The sequence below is a fragment of the Giraffa tippelskirchi genome, chromosome 7 (assembly GCF_054371585.1).
Source record: "Giraffa tippelskirchi isolate mGirTip1 chromosome 7, T2T-mGirTip1v1.2.pri, whole genome shotgun sequence".
Lineage (NCBI taxonomy): Eukaryota > Metazoa > Chordata > Mammalia > Artiodactyla > Giraffidae > Giraffa > Giraffa tippelskirchi.
In genome coordinates this window covers 85,496,794-85,510,210 of record NC_137281.1, presented here as the reverse complement: position 1 = coordinate 85,510,210, position 13,417 = coordinate 85,496,794, and the positions used below count along the sequence as shown (strand labels likewise).

Here is a 13,417-nt window from a genome sequence, read left to right as displayed (position 1 = left end):
TTCAGACAGAGCCCCAGCCCTGCTCAGTTCTGACGTCAGCTAATACGGTTTGGTGGTGGAAGATGGAGCAGGGACGTAAGCAGAATCAGGTTTTGGTGATTTTTCGCCAAATCAACCCACAACTCTTGAAGGCAAGGTTACTTTGCAAGGTCAATGGAGAGGGTCTCCAAATCAACATATTCTCCACCTTCTCTCCAGCAACAGTGACATCCAAAAGCCAGACTGACTCATTTTCTTTTAGATGGCTGAATACTGAAGGGGGCAGCCACAGTGCTTTGAAAACAAGCTCAGCCTAGGAGTTGGAGATTCCAAACCCTGTCCTACCACTGGTATACTTTCTGGGCATCAATTTTCCTATGATATGATAAGTGTTTGTTCCAGGAGTTCTCTAAGGTCTCTTTAACCCAGAGAATAGCAGATATCTGCCCACCCTAAGAGGATAGCCACATAGAAGACAATGGATAAAATGTTCCCATTTGCCTTTGCAGTCTGCTGAGGTCTAAGTGGAAAACTGCACCAAGCTCCTAATGGCTTCCCACATCCACTTTCTCTTCCTTTAGTCTTTCTCCTTCCTTCACTCAGAAGGCTCTTCTTGAAAACACAGACCTAATGTCACAACCCTGCTTCAAACCCTTTAGTTGCTCTCTACTGTTCTTAGGACAAAGTTCAAAATCCAAACTGAAGTTACAGATGAGCTGATCCCTGCATACCTCTCTGGCCAATCTGCCCCCAGTTACTAACCTTCAACCATATTGGCTTTCCATCTGTTTCCCCAACATACTGAATTCTTCACTCAGTCCTCATATATACTATTCTCTCTGCTTGAAATAATCACTACCCTTTCCATCACCTCGTTAACCCTTCTTTGTCACTGAGAGCTCAGTGTGTTCTTTGAGACATTCATTCCTCAATTGTGTGGACTTAGATACGTCTCTCTCATGATCCTTCACATGATTCCCATAAGGGCAGGAAATGTGTCTGTCTTGTTACCACTTTACCTTCAAGCCATCATAATATACCACTATAAGAAGTAAGTATTCAATCAATCTTTTCTGAGTAAGTGAGTGCTCAGTGACTTTTGGAACAGAAGAAGTCTTGCCCCTATGCTTCCTAGCAGGCTACAGGTTCTGAGGCTGGACAAAGAGTGGGTAGGACTGAACCTTTGGTTCAACTCAGACTCCTTCTCTCCCCTTTAACTACTCATTCTTTTAGAGAAGGCAGATTTGGGGCATAAAAACTCTTTAAGAGGCCCTCTTTAAGAGGGTTGATGGATCAAGTACTTTGGATAGGATTGGAAGTCCCTAGAAGCTCCTATCTATAGGATGTCCTTAAACCAGTTCCATCTCCCAAGCCTCAGATCAATCCATTCCTTAGACTCAAACCAGGAGGAGGTCAGGAAGGAGTTGTGGGGTCCTGGGCTTGGCTCCCAACCTTCTTCCTCCTCTTCTGTCTCCTCCCATCTGAAACTGAGTTGGGAAGGAATTGAGGCTGATTCTTAGAGACTTTGGGAGTATGAATCCAAAATGGAAGGGGGAGGTTGGGGTTAAAGCTGAAGGCAAAGCCGCTTAGGGAGGTTTAACCCCAACAGGATTTATGGCTGGCATGGGGAGGGGAGATGTAGGATTGCATGAATATGTGACTGGGTGTGGGTGCACATGTTCCCTAGGCGAAAGGCCAGGAGCGAATGAGGGAGCCAGAGTCTGCGACATGGTCACATGAAGCCCCTCCCTTCAGAGAAGGTGGGAGGCAGAGAAGGCTTCTTGGAAGCAGTACCCTTGTTGAAAGGAGAATGGCCTTGAGTTTGTCGATGTAATGGGGTCTTTCCAGGAAGAGTATCTGGGGGTTTCAGGAAACCCCCTGAGCCAGCCTCTTCCTCCCCAGGCTGTGCCTTCCTCACCTACTGCGCCCGGGACTCTGCTCTCAAGGCCCAGAGTGCACTGCACGAGCAGAAGACCCTGCCAGGGGTAAGTCCACCAGGGTTGGGGGGGTGGGAATCACCTCTGGCTGGGAACATGCCCTATGTGCTTGCCAAAGCAGCATGTGGTGACTGGGTTGGGATCAGGAACTAGAAGAAGAGTCATCTCTCTAGGAGAGGACTTACTTGTATCCTTAACAGCTACAGGTTATATGTTGTATTCAGTCTTCTGGTCCAAAGAAATGGGCTTGAGACTCTTGGGCCAAGTGTACTATTCCCATCTTTTAGGAAAGGCATTACTCTTGTGAGCTATGCTAGAATTTGTCCATGTTGGCTAAAATCATGACTTTAGGTGTCATTTGTCACTGGTGTGAGCATATTTGCAGATATATAGGGGAAGGCTCTGCTGGGCTGGTATCCCATTTCTTCCAGTTCTGGGGTCCTTGATGATCCTCTTCCTGTAACATTTTTTTGGGTGTCTTGACTCACCAAGATTGCTTTCCTTCCACACCCCCAAACACTTAGCTCAAAGTTAAGAGAGACCTCATTCTACAGGCAGCTAGGCCACTGTACATCAGTGGCACTTGATATGGCCTTGGCTAATGGCTAATCACTGGACAGAAAACAAAGTAGGACCTACTGCTGAAAGAAGAAAGTGGTGATTGTTAAGAAACTAGTGTTCCTAACACTTGGTGAACTAGGGTTCACCAAGAGCAAGTCATACTACACAGCTTCATTTTCTCTTGTCCAAGGAGTGACATGTCTACAGCAAGAATGCTATTCCACTGTCCTGGGCAGGCCAAACCTGGGAATATATCCAATTCCAGGCCTCAGGATTAAGAGGGTCATGAGCCTACCAGAAAGAGACTTGGATGGTATAGGGACATAAAATATATTATAGAATGATAATTTGAAGAATCAGGGATATTTAGCTGGACAGGGTTTAGTGGGTGCTACAATAGGGAGACATCGTAACATAATAATTAAGAATACTAGTTTTTGAGTCTCACAGACTGGAGTTGAATCCCAGCTCTGCCATTTAGCATTTCTGTGTCTTCAGATACATTACTTAGACCTTCGAGCTTCAGTTTCTTACCTATAGGGAGTGGGTAATACTAACGCTTAGCTCACTGGACTATTGGGGGGATTAACTGAGGCTTAGCAAGTGCCTGGCATAAAGTAAGATCTCAATACATATTACTGCTGGGGTGGGTACCCGCTTTCAGATCCTGAAGAAGGATTTGGTTTTCTATGGGTGTCCCCACCAGGCAGGACCAGGATCAGTGGGGTATAAAGAACAGGCACATTAATTTCAGCTCAGTATAAAGAATTTATTTCTCATCATCAGAGCTCTCCAGCAATAAAACAATCTAGGGAATTCTCTGATAGTCTAATGGTTAGGACTCCACACTTACTGCTTGAGGTCCCAGGTTCAAGCCCTGGTTGAGGAACTAAAATCCTCTAAGCCACATAGTACAATCAAAATATAAAAATTAAAATTAAATTACATTTTTTAAAAAAGACAAGCTTTACTTAGAGCTGATCAAGCTGTTAATGGGGTGTCAGATCCCAGAACCAATCCTTGTAATTGAAGGAACTTGAGCCTGGCTCTTGAAGGCTCAGTGTTAAGTAACACCAATGTGGGCTTCCTGGATGACTCAGTGGTAAAGAATCCGCCTGCAATGCAGGAGACCCGGGTTCAGTCCCTGGGTAGAGAATATCCCCTGGAGAAGGAAATGGCAAACCCACTCCAGTATTCTTGCCTGGAGAATCCCATGGACAGAGGAGCCTGGCGGGGTACAGTCCATGGGGTCACAAAGAGTCAGACAAGACTTAGCAACTAAGTCTAATACCGCCACTGCAACACCAACTTATCACCCTCACTAATCCTCTGTAGGCAGGCTCTGGAGCTAGACAGACCTGGGTGTCAATCCAGGACTTACCACTCACAAACTTTATGACCCTGGGCAAGTCTTTACCGCTCTAAGCCTAGGCTTTCCTCCTCTGTGAAACTGAGCTTGTAGGGCTGTTATAATAAATAAACTAAGTCATACAAAGCGCTTCACACAAGTCTTGGCAGACAGTAAGTATTCAGTACAGGTTAGCTGATGGTAGTAGTAGTAACAGCAGCATTACTAAGAGTGATAGTAGAAGTCATTATGCATCTACCCTTGGGAGTAAATGACTTCTGTCACTAGAATTAAGAGTCAGTGAGACAAGTGATAAGATTCCATATGGGAAACATCGTGGTAAAGGTGCAGAGACAAGAGGAACAGATGGGTGTGAAATGGGGCTGGGAGTGTAGAGGAGGGTCCCCACATGAGCACAGGCCAGACCAGAGAGAAGATCCACAGAGGGCAACGGTTGAAGGGGAAATTTTGAATCCCAGGGTGAAGGGTTTGGACTTTATCCTGAAAGCTAACGGAAGGCACTGAAAAAACTAAGATGAAATCTGGGAGAACAAATCCCTCCTAGGGACTTCCCTGGTGGTCCAGTGGCTAACTCTGGAGACTCTGTGCTCCCAATGCAGGGGATCCAGCAGAGGAACGTATAAGGAAGATATGATACATATATACAATGGAATATTACTCAGCCATTAAAAAGAATGAAATAATGCCATTTGCAGCAACATGGATGGACCTAGAGAGTGTCACACTGAGTGAAGTAAGTCAGACAGAGAAAGAGAAATATCATATGACATCCCTTATATGTGGAATCTAACGGTTGCCTGGGGAAAGGGATAGTTGGGGACACACTACTATATTCAAAACAGATAATCAACAAGGACCTATTGTAGAACAAAAACAAAACAAAACCGCAGGGCATCTGGGTTTGATCCCTGGTCAGGGAACTACAGGGCCTCCCAGGTGGCACTAGTGGTAAAGAACTCACCTGCCAATGCAGGAGCTGTCAGACACTCTGGTTCTATCCCTGGGTTGGGAAGATCCCTTGGAGGAAGGCCTGGCATCCCACTCCAGCATTCTTGCCTGGAGAATCAAATGGACAGAGGAGTCTGGTGGGCTATGGTCCATAGGATCACAAAGAGTCAGACACTACTGAAGCAACTTAGCATTTACATGCATGCAGGGAACTAGATTCTGAATGGGACAACTAAGAATCCATATGCTGCAACTAAAGATCCTGCATGCTGCAGCTAAGACCTGGTGCAGCCAAATAAATAAATAATAAAGAAAAAAATCTCCTCCTCAACCAGCCACAGGGCTCCACAATTGAAGGGATACCTGGTGGACTCTATCAGGCTGAGGGCACCTGAGATAAGGACAGTGAAGCACTATACTACTGGGGTAATTTCTGGGAAGGAAAAGAGAAATAATAACTAACATGTATTGATAGCGATAGTGTTCCTAGCACTTGACACGTTCAAAGTCATTTAATCCTCTACGAAAAAGGTATTGTTATGGCATTCACATTTTATAGATGAGGAAATTGAGTCATGGAGAACAAGTGCCCAAGGTCAGTTAGTTACTGATAGGAAGGAAGATCAGGGCTTTGAGCCTAGGTAGTCAGGCTCCAGAACTCACTCACTTAACCACTGCACTGTTACCTGAGCCAGGCTGGTGGCAGAGAGGGGTCAAAGGTTCTAGAGCAGATGATGACTGGGTACACCTGTCCCCTCTGACCCTTTCATCCTCAGGCTTCCAACATGGCCTGACTTCCTCTGATACTGCCAGGATTGGCTTGATTCACCCTCCTCAGCTTAACAAAGTGAAAATTAATATTTAATTATTCTCCTAAATGAAAATCGATGGCCTTGTTGGCCAGCCCCAGCATTGGCCGAGCCATCCATCTATATTCTGGGCCTGCCAGGGGCAGCAGTATCTTTAGTCACCTGGCCTTGGGCCCACCAGCATGGAGGGGGAAGGTGCCCAGATCCCTGTAGGCGCAGGGTCCTGGGCACACCTGCCACCTACTGGAGAAGCAGAGACAAGACTTCAATCTGGACTCCTACTGGAGACAGTCACAGTTGTCACTGTGGGGTTAGGAAAAGATGGGTCAAACTCAAAGAGACAGCCTGAACTCCTAGGAGAAATTTCATGGTGTCTGCCCAGCTGGTACCTCCCCGGTCCCCTCTCTACCAGCTCCCTGCTAATTTCTATCACCTATCAAAGCTTGGCTCCCAAATCAGGACTCCCTTCAGACCTCAGTGGTTGTCCTAGCTTCTGCAGCATCTTCCCCAGGAAGCTGGAGCGGCTTCTTTCAGCCTCACTTCAGGCTCCGGAATCCACCTGGAGAAAGTGAGGCCAGACCTCGGTCCTGCCTTCCGGGATTCAGAAGGTGCCCCCTCCCTCACTTGTCTCTCTTCATGCTCATGATCTCCTTTTCCCTGGGCATCCACCCCTTCAAACACTGAGTACACTTGCTTTTGCAGGTTGTGTCCTGCACGAAAGAGCTTGAGTGAAAAAGGCAAATGGGGGCTGCAGTCTAGCCATGCTCTGTTGATTCAGCCATGCTCATGATCATAGGACTGTGTCAGCCCAGAGGAAGGGGCACATTCTTCCTAATTTGTCCACAGTATCTAATTTGCCTGTCTGTATCTCACACAGATGCACTGTATGTGCTAGCACCTGCTTATTGTGTGAGCTGGCGCCTTTGCCTTCAAGGAGCTTCCAGCCCAGAAATAACCCACTGCACCTCAGTGGGGTTTACCTCTGGGCACATAAAAGAGGCATCAGGAGTGGAGAGGGAGGAGATGCTATCTGGGCTGAATCATGATCATCACGTTTGAGGGCTTAGAAACCTAAAAGACAAAGGCCACTTCTGGAATCCTGGGGACAGTGTGAGAACTGGCAGGGAAGGTGTCCAGCAGAGATGGCTAAGGCTCCAACTGAATGGAGAGGATCACATGTACAGGAAAACAGGGGAGGCAGGACTAACAGGTTTGGGCTCCCAGTCTTAGGATCTCGGGCTTTATTGGAGGCTTACAATGGGAAACTGTGGGTGCATTTGGAACAGGGAAGAGTGAGGGACTGGTATTAAAAGATCACACTGGCTATGGTGTGAGGCTGGTGTGGAGAGGAAGCACTGCTGGAGGCAGGTGACACTCTGGGCACTGTTGCTTGAGTGTAGGTGAATATGATATTGGCCTGGAGCTGGGGTTGAGGTAGGGATGGAGAGGAGAGGATGGACTTGTGATCTATTCAGAAAAACCATACAGACCCTAGAATGAATGGGACTCGGGAGTGGACTGAATTAAAGGAAGTGGGTGAGGTGAAACAAAGTGCTACAGTGGTGGTTTCCTTTTTATCTGCTCAACTCTCTCTTGCACCCATGACACCTATTTTAGACCCACCAGGAGCCCCTTCTTTGGGGAGGTTCCAATAAACATTCTTCCCACAGTGAGGGGTGGAGAAGGTGATGGCACCCCACTCCAGTACTCTTGCCTGGAAAATCCCATGGATGGAGGAGCCTGGTAGGCTGCAGTCCATGGGGTCTCAAAGAGTCGGACACAACTGAGTGACTTCACTTTCACTTTTCACTTTCATGCATTGGAGAAGGAAATGGCAACCCACTCCAGTGTTCTTGCCTGGAGAATCCCAGGGACGGCGGGGCTTGGTGGGCTGCCATCTATGGGGTTGCACAGAGTCAGACACGACTGGAGTGACTTAGCAGCAGCAGCAGCCACAGTGAGGGGAAGGGGCTGAGGGTATCATGAGTGCCGAGTGGAGGGAATAGTTAGCATCAGGACAGAAGAGTCTGAAGAAGGCAATGCGGAGCCCAAGGCAGGAACTGTAGGCAAGTCAAGCAGGGAGAAGGAATAAGGTCCGGCCTTCCTTGCTGCTCACAGGGGCAGAAGGATCAGGACCCAGTATGTGTCTGTGCTGCTGCTGACCTTCTTCATTCCATGGCCTGGAGTAGGTTGTTCTCTCCTTTTTCTGACATACTCTCCCTTGACTTCCCCTCCAGGGCTAGGTCCTGAAGCAGACATAGGCCTGGACTTGGGAAACTCAGGGGAACAAGTGTTCAGCCAAGGGCCAGAGCTCCCCTGAGGTCCCATGACAAGTGCTTGACCAAGGAGGCAATGCCATCTTTTCTTCAAAGGGGAATTGTGGGTACTTCACCCCACTCCCACATCCCTCCCCTGGCTATGGAAGCAATGAAGCAGGGTAGGGTTGCCCAGGTAACTCACGTGGGCAACTCTCTTTCTCCTTCAGTCACAGATAACATACCCAAATCCCGGATGCCCTCTCCAACCACTTCCCAGTGGAGGCTGAAGGTCAAGCCTAGGGGAGCATTTCTTTTCCCAACTCAGTCATCACTATCTTGGGCCCCTCCCCTGCACCTCCTACCCGCCAAACTACTAACTTCCCCAACACCTAAGCCAGCACCTGAGTCAGTCAGAATTTCCTCCCCTCCCTCATTCCCCATGTCCAATACAACTTTAGTCCAGTTCATTCTTCCTCAACATCTCTTGAATCTGTCCATTTCCTTCTGCCCTGATCCAGGTCACCCTCACCCCTTACCTGTATCACTGATCTTTCTGCCTCTAATCTTTCCCTTGCCAATCCTTTCTCTGCATAATGACAGCTCATGGGATCCTTTAAAAGACAGATTCTTCCCCTACTTCCCTGGATCTCTGCTGCCTTTGAAATATAACAAACTTCCTCATCATGGTTTTCAAAACCTGCCCCAATCTGGCTTCTTCCGACTTTTCAATTTCATATCCTTCCATTTAAAACACAAAAAACAAACAAACAAAAAACATATTACATCGGTGCATCTACTAAGATCTAGCTTTTGTCACTTTCACCACAACCCTTCAAAGTAGTATCATGAGTCGCCTTTTACTAATGTGGCTACTGAGGCTCAGAGACCTTTAAGTAAATGTACTGATGAAGCCAGGATCTAAATCCACTTCTGACTGGGAGAAATTTGTACTACCCTAGCCCCCTAGTGGCTCAGCTGGTAAAGAATCTACCTGCAATGAGGGAGACCTGGGTTCAATCCCTGGATTGGGAAGATCCCCTGAAGAAGGGAAAGGCTACCCACTCCAGTATTCTGGCCTGGAGAATTCCATGGACTGTATAGTCCATGGGGTCACAAAGAATTGGACATGACTGAGTGACTTTCACTCACTAGCCCCCTCCTCAATGTCAGGCACCCACCTGAAAACCCTTGCTCCTTCAGACTTGCATCTCCCTCTCCATACCCCAGCCATCTGGAGTGTTCAGCCTCCAGCCCTGCCCCTTCCATGATCTCCACATGGCCCAGTGACCCCAGTGCTGCAAGACCCAGCTCAAACCCTACCTGCTCCACAAAGCAGTCCTTGAGCCATCCCCTCCAGTTGGAGTCAGCCTCTCCCACAGCACTTCACCTTGCACTCCTCCCCTGGTCCTGGTCCCTCTGTGCCTCATTTGTGTTCATGTCTTCAGAACAGAGTTGAGCAATTCAAGGGAAAATCATGGACTTCAATGCCAAACAGACCTGGGGGCAAATCCCAGCTCAACCACCATGTGATCTCAGACAAGTGATTTAGCCTCCCCCAGCCTCAACTTTCTCATCTGTACTATGGGAACAATGGCATTCTCTTGTAGAGTGTTTGGAAGGAATTTAGAGACAGTGTATATAAAGTGCCCCAGGAAGGGCCTGGCACATAGTGGGCTCTTAGGAAATGGTGGCATCATTTTACCCTTTAAGGACAGGGTCCCAGGGTCATTGCTGTCTCCCCTGAAGGGCCTATCTCAGGGCTCTTCAGAGTTCTGGGAATACTGACAACATGGCTGAGTGGTGGAAAGTCTAGGTGCCCAACCTCTGAGACCTAGACTCTGCAAGGTCTACATAGGATGTTTATGTCCCACCTAATAAAGAGTGGTGCAGTGGGGGAGGAGGGAAGGGACTTCCTTCAGAGCCCCAATGAGCTCCATCTCCCCAGAAACCCAGCCAGGGAGGCAGCTGCCATGGAAACTGCTGTCACATGTGCTCATCACTCTAGGCTCCAGAGAGAAATTCTTAGAATCTATTTAAGAACTAATAAAATAATGATGGTCTTGCTCACCCTCACTGCCCCCCACCCCAGGCTTCTCCCCTTCTGCCACACTCCACCCTCCCTTTCCCATGCTCCCTTCCTGACCCCTATCCCCTCAATTCCTTCTCATCTCCATCAGTATTTCTTTCCTTGCCCCTTTGTAGGTCCGTCTTACTCTCTTATCATTTCTGTCTTCCTGTGTCTCTTCATCTCTCCCTGTGTCTCTGCTCTCCATGGCTCTGTCTCTTGGTCTCTCCTCCACAGTCACAGGTGGCCATGACCAGGGAGGGGTTCTGTCCTCCCGGTCCCTGGTCCAGGCCATTCCAGACCTGTCCAGCTCGCCCTAATCTGCTTGGATTGATCTGTCATCCCCTCTAGACTGCAGCCTGAGTCCTGTCGGTGTCTCGGCCCCCTCCCACAACCTGGTCCACTGCAGGTGCTCCGCCACCAGCCGGTGGGTGTGTCAGAGCGCATAAGAACCTGAGTCCTGGGAGGGAGGGGGATTGTGCTGGTTCAGGCTTGGCCTGTTTTCCTTTCCTTTTTTTTTTTTTAAAGCCCTCCCCACTCCCCCTCCTCCAAATCTGATCTAAGGGAAATTGCTCAACTGTGACTGCCAGGGTGTTACCATGGTTACTGGGTAGCACTTGTGGCTATGGTAACAGGAAGCTGCCCGTTGTCTCGGCAACAAGCACACTGGTAGAGGATGGAGTGGCCCCTGATTGGTGCAGAAGCATTGCATTTCCTGAGGGGAGGGGGTCAGATCATCACCTTCTCAGGCCAGATGGGCATCAGTACCCCTTCCTCCACGAACAGGAAGGCTGCGGTTCATTCCTCCCAGCACTCAGCTGTCTGCCCCCCAACAATAATTCCTCACATCCTACGCACCCAGCTCCTGGCAGTTTACAAAGACCTTTTGCGTCCCCATTATCTCATGTGATCCCCACAACACCCATGAGAGGAAGGTGAGATGGGGATTCAATCATGAATTCTCTCAGGGTGGTTGGGGGATGGGAATGGGTGGGGTGTATATCGAAATCACCTGGGAACGTTTACCAATGATACAGTTCCCCCAACTTGAGAGTCTGATATAGTTCCCAGGTGATTCATATTTACCCCTGATCAGGAAACCCCTGAATTAGAAGGTGAAATCGGTTGGTGGGGGAGGGGAGGGAGGAAGGAGTCAAGGTGCTTTCCAGGTTTACAGCTTGGATGACTGGAAGGTCTGGGCAAAAAGATGAGCTCTGGTTTGGGTGTGTTCAGTGGAAGGTACCAGTGGACTTTCTAGTCGGGGTGTCCAGCAAGCAGCTGGCCACAAGGGGCTCAAGCTCAGGTGGGAGGTCCAGGCTGGAGACGCAGAGCTCTGAGTCATCCCTGTGGGGACAGGAGCAGAGGCTGTGGGTGTGGATGAGACTCTTCAGGATGAAAGGGAAGAGTGGGGTGAGTGGGGCTGAGGATGGTACCCTGGAGAACTCCAGCATCCTTAGGGGTAGGGGTGCCCAGGGAGAGGACTGGGAGGGTGAGTGTAGACTATAGTGACATAGAAGCTTGGGGGAGGTTTTTCTCTTTTGACAAGTTGAATCCGAGAGAGGATGGCTTACTCTAAGTCATACAACCACTAAACGGCAGAGTTGGGGGTAGACAACACTAAATCTTGATTCCCAGATTGTTTAAATGACACATAGAAATTATATTCTCAGTCTTAGACACAAAACACAAATCTGCAGTATCAGTTCTACCCTGCTACCCAATGCCTCTCACCCAGAGGATGTCCAGGAGCCAGAGGGACAGGCCTCACGTGGTCCGTGCACAGAGCCCAAGGCAGGAGAATCTCTTTAGCCTCCATATTCCCTCCTCTACTTGCTCTGAGCTTCCTATGGCCTAATCCTCAGGCTTCAGTACCTTCTAAAGTCTTACGTTTAAGGGAGGAAACTTGGAGAAAATCTAAGATTCCTGTGTGAGAGTGGTGGGGTATAGAGCGGTGGGGTGAGGGCTTAGATCCTGAGAAGTCCAGGGGTGGAGAAGCCAGGGCCCCAGGGCCAGGCGGTCATGCTGATGGGGTGTGTTGGTCCGATGTCTTTCAGATGAATCGTCCTATCCAGGTGAAGCCGGCTGCCAGTGAGGGCCGAGGAGGTAACTTGCCTGCCTGACAAATCTCAGGGTATCATCCTTGTCGGGGATGGTGGGCCCACTCCTGAAGTCAGGCTTACCCATGTTTTATTACTAGAGCCCCCCCCCACCGCCCACCTTGGATAAGGGGAACAAGTAGGGAGGGACCAGATTGCTTAGCCCCAGAAACAACTCAGCCATCCCAGATCAGACTGAGGAGGGATGGGGTCCCAGCATCCCCAGACCCAGAAGAGACAGGAGACAGAGGCTGCACATAAAGGAAGGGAGTTCTTGCCACCTTGCCCCTGGAGAAAGTTCATTCCTGTTTTAACAGGTGGAACTTCTAGATTTGTTTGAAGAACCAGGCTAGAGTTAGTCTCCTTTTCCAGATTCTTCTGATTACAGAAAACCCAGTCCATTCTGGGTTGGAGCCACTCATATTCCTTCATTGTAATTGCCTTAGGAAAAAGATGAGGCTGGTCAGACAGATTTTGCAGGCCATATTAAGAAATGTGACTCTATGTTGAGGACCATGGAAAGTCTTCAAAAGTGGTGTTTTTTTTTTTAGCTGCACTGTTTTATAGTGCAGAAAAAGACTAAAGCTCCTTAAGAACAGAGGGTTTGAGAGCCTGTGCTTTTTGACAACCAGCCACGTTATGGCCAGCTTCTAAGCTGGAAAAGCAATACCAGCTTCTGGTGTCAGTTCTTGGTGTCTTTCTTGCCCTTGGGTGTTAAATCATTCCAAAATATCTGCCTGTAGCTCTCCCTGACATCTGCTGACTCTCTCTGATCTCTGATTCTGGTCTCTGATTTCCTGATCTCTGATTCTCTGCTTCTGGTCAAGATAGTACCATCCCAGTTTGTCTTGAGAAGCTATTTCCAGGCTTCCTTCCTCCACCTTCATACACACATCCTCCTTTTCCATCTCATTCTTTGCAGACTGGTTTTTGAGAAGTTCCAGGCTGCATACCAAACCTCTGGTTCACCTGTCCCAAGAATTTCTGCTTCTTGGGAAACTGTTAGGCATCACGGCCAATGTTGGCCATCTTCTCAGTCCTGCTCACAAACACTAGACAGTCCCACAGCTGAGAGGCCACCTGAGAGTATTTGAGTAAGCTAAGAAGCAGACAGGTTGGACTGTAGTTTGTTCAACCATTCAACCAATATCTTTTGAGTAACTTACTCCACATTAGGAATGCAAGGCAAACCTGCCACCTGGCCTCATGGAGCTCTGGAGCTATAAGGGGATATAAACAGTAAAGGAAGCTATTATTCAGTGTAATCAGTGCTTTTCAAGTCCTGGGGGTTGTGGGGACACAAACATGGGGCACCTAACGTAGTCTAGGAGGTCGAGGTGGGCTCCCAGAGGTAACAATATTTAAGCTGAGACCTCCAGGATGAACAAGAAGTAG

General features: G+C 48.6%; 1 protein-coding gene across 5 annotated transcripts in view; it reads left to right on the top strand.

Moving 5' to 3' along the window:
- CELF6 (CUGBP Elav-like family member 6) overlaps positions 1-13,417 on the top strand; it is a 29,921-nt gene that overhangs the window by 2,447 nt on the left and 14,057 nt on the right. For 4 of the 5 annotated variants that reach the window (XR_014058564.1, XR_014058566.1, XM_081506344.1 and 1 more), the window contains exons 2-3: positions 1,882-1,964; positions 11,981-12,029. Coding sequence is in view for 3 of the 5 variants with exons in the window: in XM_081506344.1 (XP_081362470.1) it covers positions 1,882-1,964; positions 11,981-12,029 (132 nt within the window). In the remaining 2 variants the exon portion in view is untranslated. Of the gene's footprint in view, positions 1-1,881; positions 1,965-4,445; positions 4,580-11,980; positions 12,030-13,417 lie in introns of all 5 variants that reach the window. The other variant, XM_081506345.1, reaches the window with a different exon arrangement.